At 40.2% G+C, this 13,520-nt stretch overlaps 1 protein-coding gene across 1 annotated transcript in view; it reads left to right on the top strand.

Annotated features, from left to right (window-relative positions):
* Positions 1 to 13,520, top strand: part of MYBPC1 (myosin binding protein C1) — a 104,809-nt gene that overhangs the window by 28,355 nt on the left and 62,934 nt on the right. The window contains exons 5-7 of the mRNA XM_024732130.1: positions 922 to 975; positions 3,309 to 3,350; positions 6,203 to 6,244. Coding sequence (XP_024587898.1) covers positions 922 to 975; positions 3,309 to 3,350; positions 6,203 to 6,244 — 138 coding nt within the window. The remainder of the gene's footprint in view (positions 1 to 921; positions 976 to 3,308; positions 3,351 to 6,202; positions 6,245 to 13,520) is intronic.

The raw sequence follows: 13,520 nt of genomic DNA, 5'->3' as shown, positions 1-13,520 counted from the left end.
CACTGGCTGTCAAATAATGGCGATTCTATGATTTTAAGAAGGAAAAGTTGTGGCTCTGTCTCTTCACCAGGCAGGCAGGCAGGCATTTGCCTACTTGTATTTGTCGCAGCTCTCCTAGAAATGTAGCAGCATTAATACCCTATCATGTTTCTGTAGTTCTGACTATCTGATACAGTTGGCTGTTAATGATGGATGTTCTGTGGATTCGTTGGAAGTGGAACTAAGCCCTTTAAATTCTCATTTTGGTCTGATTTGTTACATAGAACACTAGGGCTATAGACACCATGGAAATGAAGAATTCACATTCAGGGCACTTTACAGTTTCAGTGTCCAGCAAGGTTCTCTTTTATTCATTTGATTAGAATTCACCCTTGGCCTTTTTTTCCAAAACAGGATTTTAAGCAACCTCAGCTTCCCTTACAAAATGAGCCTTTGTTTCCAAAGATGCTGGGGAAGAATAGCCAATTTGATAGCTCACACACAGACACCAAAGAAACCCTTCGTAATTCTTTTCTGTCAATTCATTTCCCATTTAATATGGTTTCAGCAGTTAGAGGAAGTACCAGGGGGACAGGAAAGGAATGAAAGATCTGTGTTTTTGTTTAGTTGGGAGGGACAAGAAATACAAATATATGGAGACAACTGGAAAATACTTTTAAAATAATTAGGAAATAAATAGTGTATCGTGAGGTGGCCCAGAATGCCTCCAGGATAAAGCACGGGAACAGAATGGAATAATCAGCTCTGAGAGTCTTAAGAGAAATGTCAAGAAGACAGACCAAGATTGCCAAAGACTAATAATGGTAATAGTTATTGCTGTAAATTATAGAGCTCTATCCTACATGCCAGGAACTGTGCTATGCATTTTACATAGGATTAGCACCCTAAGAGGTCGTTTATCTTGTTATCCTTATTTCACAGATGAGGACACCAAGATTGACAGAGATCAAGGAGTTGTTCCCAATTACACAACTCGTAAGGTGTAGTGTCAGGATTTGAACCTAGATCTGTCGGACACAATCACATGTAGAGGAAAAAACAGAAGGTCTGCTGGGGAGAAGATCACCACTCTTCTCAGTGGCAGGAAGGTCAGAAGGTGAACAGAGAAACCAACGCTAGAACAGGAGCCACTGGGGTCACTAAGAAGAGGGAGAGGCAGGAGGTGCCTGTCAACAATGGCTTTGACCCTTAACCTGGAGAGTGTGGACCTAACCTAGTAGGTAACAGGGACCCTCTTGGGTAGAATAACAGGATGAAACACAGTGGTGGCATAAGTACACCTGCAGCTGTGGGAAAAGAGACTGGAAGGCAGAGAAACTTGTCTTAAAGGGAACCAGGAAGATGTCCATGGACATTGGATGACAATGGCCAAGTCCAAAAGATAGAGTGTCAAAGAAATAGGCTCCTTGCTCGCGGTATTCTGATACCTGTGTGTAGTCCCAGCTCACCCAAAGCCAAGAGGTCAATATGAGATCTCCATTGCTGCACTCAAATCTCTGAAAATAAAATGCTTTGACAGAGGGTTTCGTCTCCTGGTTGACACTGGCAGGAAAGATCCTTTCATGACGTGGCAAAGAAACGAAAGTTTCTGGTGTGCCATCTCCGGGACACTTGTGCTATCACCGTATCTTCAAACCACATCACACTGACCACATTATCTTCTGCCTGTCTGTTAGGTGATACGTCTTTTCTCCTTTGGTTAGATTCCCCCCCCCATTAGTAAATCGTAAATACTTGTTTATGATCATCTGAGTGAAAATACGGTGATCATGTATTTTTAAACAATAAATTGGAATTTGTACCCAGCACAAAAAATTAGTGATGAAAGAAGACATTGCTGTTTCCTGGCAGCCCTGCATCACTCCTCCCCTGATCGCTACTGCAATGCAGGCTACTCCTTCTGTCTCCTCCCAGCCTGCCTAGACTAAAGCGGGGCACTTGGCCTGCGCAGTGATCACTCTCAGGCCAAACTACTTGTTGTGAGGTATTGTCCTCTTTGCTTGGAAAGAGTCACTTGTGGAAAAAATGTGGAAAATCCTAGATCTGGACAAAGATAAAACTCCTGGGATCCCACAGTGTGTCTATACTACAAAAACTTTTCTTTGATATTTACTTATCAAACAAAATATTTTTAAAAAGATCACCTTCAGGGCTTCCCTGGTGGCGCAGTGGTTGAGAGTCCGCCTGCCGATGCAGGGGACACAGGTTCGTGCTCCGGTCCGGGAAGATCCCACATGCCGCGGAGCGGCTGGGCCCGTGAGCCATGGCCGCTGAGGCTGCGCGCCCAGAGCCTGTGCTCCGCGGCGGGAGAGGCCACAACAGTGAGAGGCCCGCGTACCACACACACACAAAAAGATCACCTTGAATAACTGCCTCTTCCTGCCCTGGAGTAGTAGCAGCTGGCTCACATACCCATCACTAAGTCCCTGTTCTGGGCATCCATGGGGATTCGGCAGGGGAAATTCTATGCCCGTTGGTCATAGGATATGCCTTTAGCTACTTGGACATAGTATATTCTTTAAAAGAAGTTTCTTTGACAGACTTTACCACCAGACTGCTCTATAATCCTGGATATCCAAAGCCTAGGATAAAAACCTCAAAACCAGAGCTCTGAAACCTTTGCATAAGTGTAGGCGAAAATCTGCTCCAGGCATACAAACTTCCAGAAATGACTGTGACTGTGAAGGGGGTTGATTCTGTTTCACAGAACAGCATAGTGGTTCTGAACAGTGATTTGCCTTTGTAATAAAAGGAAACGCTGCAAAGCCAGAGGACTTTGGTCTCATCGTCATTTAGAAAGTATGTCTCATGAGGGCAGAATGGTGTCAGAGATGCTGTCCTGTCCTTGCACTCTGGGGAAAGTGGGGTCTCATTTACAGAGCACCTTAGGCTCTAGGGGACGTGCTTGGTACTCACTGTGTCTCATTTCGTCCTCACAGCAGCCCTATGCATATGAGATAGGTGTTGTGTCCATTTTTCCAGAGAAGGGAAACAGGCTCAATGCCATTAAATGCCCTGCCTGCTGCCGGAGGGGATAACTAAGTGGAAAGACGTCTGCACACCCATTTTACCTGCGTTCTGTCCGTCACTAAACTCTGCCCCTCCTGGAAGTCCACATATCTTCAAACCACATTTAGATCCTCACCTCACACCATACACCAAAAGGCAGTGTGTCTTGAGTTGATGCTTTTCTTCTCGTCAGTGCAGAGAAGATGGCTGCCTGGAGATGAACAGAGCCTGGGGCTGTGGAAAAAATCTTTTCTCAGTATAAATGAGACTAACACTTCCATTACTCTTTACATTTCCAGAAAATGAAGTGCTGGCCCCAGCACCAGCTCCACCCCGGGAAGGTGAGTAAAAACATGGCCTTATATGTTTGGGCCGCAAATACAGAACATCCATCCCAGCATGAGTTGGCCTCCATTGAGGCTGTGAACTTTAACCCAACTCCCATGGAGAAGTTGGATGACCACAGTTCTTACAGGTTTGTAATAATAACCATACCTTGTGTTTATATAACTTTCTTATGTTAATCTGACTTGGATGGCACGTCATATACTTATAAGACCTTTGAAGTTATGCCAAAGTTGTTGTTACGCCCATGCTTTAGCATTGTGGAGGCTGAGTCTCCAAGGGGCTGAAGGATTCACGGTGATTTTTCACACATAACTAAAGGCAAACAAAGCCCACATCTTTCTTGTGAGAGTGGGGTGATCCTACCTCAGTCCTGGAAGATGAGCGGCCCTTTCCTTACTTGAACTATGTCACCATCAAGCACCTCCAGAAACTCCTAGGGGAGTTTCCCGGAAGGTTTGGTGGCCTCCAAGGCTGAACATCAGCGATAACTTCTCCAGTCCTTGTACCCTGTTGTCCAGCAGGGGGCAAAAGAAAAGCAAGCAATAAAGAGTTCCAGTGAACTCCTTGGCAGGTAGAGGTAGTGCCCAGCAACACGACAGGTAAAGCCTGCTTTTATATCCACCAACACCTAAGGAAGAGAACAGGATTAGAAGAATGGCAAGCCCAGGACTTCCCTGGTGGTGCAGTGGTTAAGAATCTGCCTGCCAATGCAGGGGACACGGGTTTGAGCCCTGGTCCAGGAAGATCCCACATGCCGCGGAGCAACTAAACCCGTGCACCACAACTGCTGAGCCCGCATGCCACAACTACTGAGCCCGCGTGCCACAAATACTGAAGCCCACGTGCTCTAGGGTCCATGTGCCGCAACTACTGAGCCCATGTGATGCACCTACTGAAGCCTGCATGCCTAGAGCCTGTGCTCCACAACAAGAGAAGCCACCGCAATGAGAAGCCCACGCACCGCAACGAAGAGCAGCCCCTGCCCGCCGCAACTAGAGAAAGCCTGCATGCAGCAATGAAGGCCCAATGCAGCCAGAAATTTAAAAAAAGAATGGCAAGCCCAAGTGGAATCTCCAGAATCATTTGTCTGCTCAGCCCCCCGGGTGGGGGCAACCAAAATTACATGCATTTTCCCACGAAGGCACCAAAGTGCCCTCTCTCGTCACTCTTCCTCCTAAACAAGATGAGAAACTGGCATCCATTCAAGTATTATTCACAGGATATTTACCATGTCTACACCTCTACTCTAACCCTTCAGAAGGATACAGAGCTACCTATCAGATACTTATTGATAGCTAGATGCAAACGTACTCTACCAGATGTAGTCGAGGAATTCTAAGTAGGAAATATTTCCCTGTATTCAGTTTGCTTACAGCCAAGTAGGAAATGAAATACAGCCCAGAGAACAATTAAGTAAGATACAAACACAATATTGAAACATCAGACACCACCGTAAGAACCTCACAAGGCGGTATGTGACTTAATGCAGGTTAGTTGAATTGACAATGTGGTGTGAAGCCAAGGGCTAGGAGGTCACCATAGATCAGTCCAGCCTGGGTGAAAGCAGGAATTGAATAAGGCTTCAGTTGCTGGTATTTTTGCCTGGAAATTCATAAAAGGATATGACGCTTTTCTGCTTTAGAGATTATTTTCGGGAGGGCAGTTTGAGAATTCTAACTGCTCAGAGGAATCCCCTCTGTCCAGCTAAGAATACTAGATTCACACACTCAAAATCCTTCCATAGTAAAGAAGAGTACTGCTGTGTGTTAAAATAAATGAAACAGGCTCAGTGCCATGTTCGTTCAAACAGGGACAAGTTCCAGTTTAGTTTTCTTTCAAACCCATGTAAGATGTGTGACATTCTTCTTAGGAACTTCTTTGGTGTGTTTTCTCCTTGCACATACAGATTTATTTTTTGCCAGCACTGAGGTCACTGAGACCCTGCAGGCCATTACTGACATAACCTTTCCCTTCTGCTCTTCAGATCAGCAGCTATCATTGGGCCACTATAAAGTTTCCCTTGTTACGCCACGTTTCATATTCATTATACAATACTGACCTCCTGTTCCTAAAACAAGTCTTCTTCCAAAGTCTGCTAAAATTATCCATATTAGTTCATTAAGATTCAGATGTTAGGGTTTCCCTGGTGGCACAGCGGTTAAGAATCTGCCTGCCAATGCAGGGCACACGGGTTCAAGCCCCGGTCCGGGAAGATCCCACATGCTGCGGAGCAACTAAGCCCGTGCGCCACAACTGCTGAGCCTGCGTTCTAGAGCTAGTGAGCCACAACAACTGAAGCCCGTGCACCTAAAGCCCACGCACCGCAACAAGAGAAGCCACCGCAATGAGAAGCCTGCGCACCCAAAGAAAAGTAGCCCCCGCTCACCGCAACTAGAGAAAAGCCCATGTGCAGCAATGAAGACCCAACGCAGCCAAAAATAAATAAATAAGTAAATGAAAAAAAAAGAATGAGTTAAAAAAAAGAAGTCCCTTGTTGGGATCTAAAATGAAGTGATCTATATTTTATACTATTTCCATACCAGCATGTTATAATATGTTCCCAGCATAGCTAAGCTATTTTAACAAAATCTGTTACGTGTTTCCATGTATACTTTTCCCCAAAATGATCAGATTTGTTAACTACTTTTATTAAGTATAACGTGACTCTACATTATAATTCCCCAATTTGTAATTCACGTGTAGCATAATAAAGGAGCATATAGCATCATTTGTGCTCTGTTCTGTTATTAATTTCCTCTCTCCCCACCTCCACCCTGTTGCTCATCACACAATAAAATGCTTTCTTTAAGATACTTTTAAAAATGTGTTTGTACTTTCCACACAGAACCAAATAAAGAGAAGCAGGCCGGAACTTCACCAGCAAAAGGTGAGTTGGAGGGAGGGAAAGTGAGGCTGAATTCACCAAAGTTAGAAGCAGAAAGAGCTCAGTAATGATTGCCATGGAGGCCCCATAGAATTCCTCTGCATTATCTTCAATCAGTGTGTATTAGAGGTCTTCCTTTGCATCTTATCTGCATAACCCAATCAGCATAATGACGAATGGTGCTTTGATCAGTTTTCATTACATTTTTAAAAGAAAAACAACAATGATAAAAATATCACAAGCAGTTGTTGAGATGCCAGCAAATTTATTTGTAGTTTCCAAGTTCCCATGTGCATGTGAAGGAAAAGATGTGTCTGGTCTTCTTGGGATTACACCAATTTGGAAAATTATCTTAATTACCCAGATTTTTTTTAATTTAATGTTTTCATGTTACTGTGTAAACGGTTCCAGGTTTCACTAGTAATTTTGAAAACTAGCATCTCATTTTGTAACATTTGTGTTCATGGAGATTTATATAATGATTTATATAGAGGGACAATATAATTTAAGCAAACATCACGTTATTCCGTATTGAACTGGAAACATTTGGTTCTGTCCTGTTATTCTATTTTCACTTTATATGGAGGTAGTCCAGTTTTAGAAAATGAATAACCTTTATCATATACTTTTTCATGGATCCATGAAATACTAATTCCTTTGTCTCCCCATGGAGGAAGTCATTGTCACTACTGACCATTTGTCTTAAGTAAAGGAGCAGTAGTCTTCTATAGAAGAAAGTTTTCACAGAGGTAGACCTGACAGTTTTGCTTTGTATGTTTGTATCATCATTTTAAAAATTTATTTTTTATTTGTGCACTGAGTAACATAGTTTAGATTCTGGAATAACCCATTATTTCTTGACTACAATAAGACCTTTCTCTTTTTTTCTGGACACCACTCAAAAGCGTTAAGTATCTCTTTGTTCTTACTATGTCATATTTCATTAACTAATTCCTATGATATTTTTGTCTTCTATATATTAGTAAAATACTTTTTTTTTTCAGTACATTGGACCACTTTTCCTCAGCTAACTTGAATTTACAGCTCTCATAAATGAACACATAGTGTTAGTATACTTACTCTGTCCTTGACCTTCAGTGGCTCCGTGAATAGTAACATGAATGCTAATCCTGGCCACATGGGCCACAGTCTGAAGGTTATTTGCATATGGAATGCAAACAGTGCAAACTCCTAGAACTCCTTCCATGAGATGGGTTCAAGGAGGTTTGGACATCCTGGCTGAAGTCATTACAACATTCTTCTTTACAAGGCTGATGGCATACACCTCTGTTTCCAAATTTGGAAAGGCGCTTGGACCAGGCTGTAAGGCTCAACCAAACAGAGCAGATGATGTAATCCCAGAAGGCAAACTGTCAAAAGTTTAAACAAAGCCTGCGCCTGACCCTTAATCTGAAAATCATATTATATTTGTACGCTTAAATGCGAAAATGGCTTTTTGTAAGTTAAAATCAACCAACCAACCAGTCTACCAATCAACAAAAACCCTTTTCCTTACACAGAACACGATATGATGAAAGAGCAAGGTCAGATGACCAAGAAAGTCATCCTGAAATTAGTAGCATTTTTTTCCTGACATTTGCAGAAGTGAAACAAGGTCATGGCCACATGCAGTCATGTGCCCAGGGACATAAACTGCCATGTATGTATTTGCTCTACATGCCTAGAAAGCAAATCAATTTAGGATAGAAAGTGACATCCCTAAATAAAGAAGGTAGGTGGTGGAAGTTATTTCTAAATATACAATCCCCTTCAACCATTACTTACTTTCATCAAGGACAGGGAAGTTTCAAAGAAAATACCCAAGTGAAAAGTAGACACAGTAATCATTGCTATTATGAATAGCCCTGGTTGAGAAAGAATTCTTGCATCAGCATAAACAAGATTGACAGGTGCAACAGAGCTGCCCTCCAGCTTACACTAGAATCCCTGTCCTCCACCCTCCCCCAACCCTCAGTCTATCTAATTGTGTTTTTTTTTTGAAAGAAAATTAATGTATTAAAGGAAAAAAGAAGAAGAAAGAAAGAAAAAAGAAATTTACAGAACCATTCAAGTCAAGTGTCACTCCTTTGTGCATCTTTCCCCTGACCATCCTAACGCACTTTCACTTCCCTTTCTTCCTCCTGCTTTTTCTTGGACTGATCGCTTCTGTCATGAAATCACCCTTCCCTTCACTTAATCCCATATTAATGTTTCACACCTTTTCCTAACACGTTATAAGCTTTGTGAGGGTCAGGCACTGTGCCTTAACACTCTTTGGGCTCCTTATTTCATTTCTTCCAGCAGCTGGCAGAGAGCTGCATATGGTGATCTCCTAATAAATACCTGTAGAATGAATGGTCAGTTGAATTTCCATGCTGGCTTAGCTGCTCATCATACAGACAGTGGTAATCTAGATAGATTTTCATTTCCATTTGCTGGGCAGGAGGGTGCACATCCCATGCATACTCTTAGTCAATAAGGTTTGGAATGGGATGCCAGTGCTGTGTATTGTAAGATCAGCTCACTTAATGCTATTGAAAATGGTCACGGCTGGATAGAACATTTTCAGCACTTTAGTTAGTGCCCTATCGAATTAGTTGACATATATTCAATTAATAGCTCCAAGACTCTCACTTTTAAGAACATCATGCATAGCCATGCAGCCTTAATATCTTTCCCAGATTGAATCATTCTGTGACAGGCTGGAAATGTTCTGAAAATTTTTTTGTAGCCGCAGAATGTTGTTTGGTTCTGATATCTATCTTACAAGTAGTGTTTGTGGTTAGATTTGCCAACTTTTCACACTTACTGAGAGTTTCTGGTAAACAGTTGATTTCTCAGGAAGGGGTTTATTATTTGTTTATTTGCTCGTTTGCCTCTGGACTTGTCCATCCAGGTATCCTGTTCTCTAATACTGCCCACTTTGTCTTGGAGTTGAAATGACAGAGATGACAATAAAGAAATGGGTTTAACCAAACAGCAACATGAGAATTTAGATATGCAAATCCCTTTCAGAGCGATCATACTGAGAGATAATGTCCTTGAAAAAATAATGCTGCTGTGGCTTAGAATTCTTCCAGAATAATCACAGGTAACAATTCAATGGAAAGCTAAGTATAGAGAATTTTCTATACCCTCAATGGAGCCAAAGGTCTGCCTTCTATTCTGATGTTCATTTATTCATCTCAAGTATTCACTGAGTGTTGGCTAAATGCCAGGGGCAGGTCTGGGTGCTGGGTCCTGCCCTCCTAGAGCCAACTTCAGGGAACTTTAGAGTGGAGAGCAACCATCAGCAGTGCATTTCAGCTTTGGAAGCAGACAATTGTCATGGAGGGCCATGGGTGGAGAATAATGTGGGTGCTCAAGTGGGATCATACCTTTTTTTTTGATCAACCAACACCATATGTGTGAACATAGGATAATGAGACTGAGTCTCTTCTGTGCTTTAACAATTAGCCCTGTGGGATGTTTCAAAACTGGTCCTAGTAGTGGTTACATGTGTACTAGCGGCATTAGAATCAGAGAATACTCTGAAGATCAGTGCTCATTTTAATGCCTAAATTCTGATACATAAATTTTGATTTTATTTTTTACTTATTTTTAAAGATGACTTTTTTTAAATTAATTAATTTTTTTATTTTTGGTCGCGTTGTGTCTTTGTTGCTGCGTATGGGCTTTCTCTAGTTGCGGCAAGTGGGGGCTTCTCTTGTTGTGGAGCACCGGCTGTAGGCGTGCAGGCTCAGTATTTGTGGCTTGGTGGGCTCTAGAGCGCAGGCTCTGTAGTTGTGGTGTGCGGGCTTAGTTCCTCCATGGCATGTGGATCTTCCGGGACCAGGGCTTGAACCCGTGTCCCCTGTACTGGCAGGTGGATTCTTCACCACTGTGCCACCAGGGAAGTCCCAATTTTTGATTTTTAATTTTGTAATTTATCAGTTTATAGTCGGTATATTTTTGGGTAAGCCCAATTGGGATAGTTACTGCCTCTTTTTGTTTTCCTCCAAGAAAAATTACTGCCCTTAGTAATTGTTGCAATGGAAGTAAAAACTTACTTTCTTTTCCCAGGCATCATCACTAACATTGCCACAAACTATCATGAATGAACCCTGTGTGTATTAACGATCTCATAATTTGAGATGAACATTCTTTTGTCATGAATGTGGTTGTCAGATGAGGAAGTGAATCAGCAGAATTTCCAGCAAACTTCTCCTACATGCTATGATTTTTTTTAATTAAAAGAATGATTAAGTTTTTTCTTCATTTAGGTCCCTTTACATCTGCAATATCTTTATCTTGGTGCTTCTTACTAGCATGCTAAAATATTTTTGTGCCATTTTACCTTTAGGTATCAGACAATCAACCATCTACTAAAATGTCTCTGCTTTACCTGTGTATTCCAGCTACATGATTTCTTTGTAATGAACTTTGTTAAAAATTAATATCACTGTACTTCATAATTTTAAAACACAACGATTATAAAATACAACATTGATTTAATAGATTTGGGGGAGAAAAAAAACTCATTAAATAAACATATTTATGGTAAGATGAATCCTGACTTCAGAAGCACCAAAGCATGGAGACATGTGTCTTCTCATTCAGAAAATATGATAAATTAATCAAATGCCTCACAGCATGTTGAATTAATGTTAGCTGTTTTTGTTATTGCCTTCTATATGTGGTTGTTTTTGTTGCTGTTATTATTTTGGTAACATATGCCAATATTTACTACAACTGATTGCTTGAGGAATTCATAAATTTGTCTACATCAAACAAGGTATTGTATCAGTATTTAACTGAGGTTTGTTTACAGTACATTTTAATTTTATATGCTTTTATTCTAAAATCTCAACAATTGTCCCAAGTATGTATACTTTAAAATTTGATTTAAAAAGGCGATTTAAGTCAGCCATAGGTAGAAGTTATTTTATGCCCAAGAGAGCTTGGAGATTTATAGGTATGTATATGTTCCACTGTCTCTGGCGTTCTCTCCCTCACATTCCAGATTTCCTTCTGTGGACCCCCCGAAAAATTCCAGGCTTGTAATATGAGACCAAGTTCTTTCCCTACTTTCCAGGTGTTCTTCATTGGGAACTTCTGTGTTGAAAGAATCATTTTTATGGTTTTATAAATGCTATTTTCCCATGACTTAAAGATACATTTTGGTAAATTTCCCTTCTACATAGCTAGGGAAGATAGGTCTGTTGCTTTCGGTCCGTGGTGTCATGTAGGCCGTGTTCTAAAGAGCCAAAAATAGATGTTTAAGTTTTCATCATCACTATAGTCACTTTTAAATAGAAAACAAGAAAATATGACATATATTTTATTTTTTGTTTGAAAATGTTCTTTGTATGATGCCATGCCTTTCATATATGTGATGTTGGATCAGGCATAACCCAGAAGATTTGGATATTCAGTTTCCCTCCTAGCAGTAGAACCTTTCTATGGTAAATAAGAACAATTAAACCTCTCATTCTTAACCAACTCAACCAAATTCAACCAGGCAACTTTTCAAGTATTTGGGGTCAGAATCCCAACATCTTAGCTATATTTCCCAATCTAAGGGGATGGCAGGACCAAAACTACTTTTATTTATGTATTTATTTAAATATCAACATTTTGTTTTATTTCTATTTATTTTTAAAATTTGTATTTATTTATTTATTTTGGGCGTACTGTGCGGCTTGCAGGATCTCAGTTCCCGGACCAGGGATTGAACCCAGGCCACTGCAGTGAAAGCCCAGAATCCTAACCACTAGGCCACCAGGAAACTTCCCAAAACTACATTTAAAAGAAGGGAAACAATAAATGTTGCCCCTCATCAACTGTATTTTTCTAGCACTTCAGTAAATTTGAAAATGCATGTACAATGACTCAAATATTGCCCACTGAGAAGTAATTACTGTTTGGAAATAATGTTGGATCATCTAGAGTATCTTTTATGATACTTTGAAGCACTGCTTTCATATGTGTTGTCTTAATAGTCTAAAATAGTTGTGTATGTCCCCCACATAGTCTTAACATTTAGTGGACTTTGAAACTACTCACCCATCGAATGTTTGCTTGAAAAATGGCTTCTCTTTTCACTTTAGTTTTATGAACGTGTGAGAACACTCTTTTCCCAATCATTTTGCATTCTAAACAGTTAACTCAAGGGTTTATTAGGCACTGTGCACAAAGGAAACAACCACCAAACCTGTATAAAATGAAGTGTTCATCTGACTAAAAATGGTTCTAGTTTCTAGTTTCTATATAACAAAGGAAGCTCCTTTCTAGGATGTGGTTGAGTATTAAAACTTCATTTTCAAGAATTTTTACAGGACTTTAGATCAAGATTCTTTACATAGTTTAGTAAATAAAGGCCTTCAAATAGGTGTCAAGAATAAAATACTACATACTGAGTTAAATGTATGGCAAATAAAATAGAAAAATTGCAAGGTATTTTATTTTTGGTTATGTAAAATTTTAATTGTTTAGCCGTCTTCTGAAATACAGAATTCCCCTAAGAGCTCAGAAATACCTATACTTCCCCAAATGCAAGATTTTGTGGAAAGTTCATGGACATTCCAGGAGAAAAGGATTCAAATGTGAACTAAGTTTGGGAAATGTTAATAGTGTATCATTTCTTATCTCCATCCCCAGTGCCAACACACACGAGCACACTGATGGTTTTGAGATATCCTTCGGTAAAAGCACACAAACAATACAATAAAACACAAGCATTTAACTTTATTTAGCCTAGCGTTTTGCAAGCTTCTTTGACCACAGAAAGCTTCCTCTGAAGAATCCCGAATCCCACAGTATCCAGTGAATCACCTCTTGGGTTCTGAAGATATGACGTTAAGGTTTTCTATATATTACATTAGTTATTTTGTTAAAAAGTAACAAGACATATCTCTGGTTGACAGTTTAAGAAATTTCAGACTAGTAAATAATATATGTTGTAAATATACTAATAGGTTATGCCTGTGCCCTTTTACCTCTTGTCAGAAATTTTTAGAGCACTTTTTAATTAACAGTCATGTGCATTTGTTTTCTGTATCCTATTTTATATAGTCATTTAAGTTCACATTTTGAAACCCGTAATTATGCTAATATTTTAAATACAAAGATTATTATTATTTACACTAACACTAGTCTTCATGCTTTGGGAGGGAAGAGGCAGAGGTTCAGATAACACCAAATACCTATTTAAGCATCTAAAATGTAAGACACTTTGAAATTTAGACATTTTAGAAAAGGGAATATTCAGTGTCTTTGCACAAACACTACAAGGCATCTT

This window comes from Neophocaena asiaeorientalis, unplaced genomic scaffold (genome assembly GCF_003031525.2).
Source record: "Neophocaena asiaeorientalis asiaeorientalis breed wild unplaced genomic scaffold, Neophocaena_asiaeorientalis_V1.1 scaffold418, whole genome shotgun sequence".
In the NCBI taxonomy this organism is placed as follows: Eukaryota; Metazoa; Chordata; class Mammalia; order Artiodactyla; family Phocoenidae; genus Neophocaena; species Neophocaena asiaeorientalis.
The sequence above is the reverse complement of the archived record's forward strand: the minus strand, read 5'-3'. Positions and strand labels throughout refer to the sequence as shown.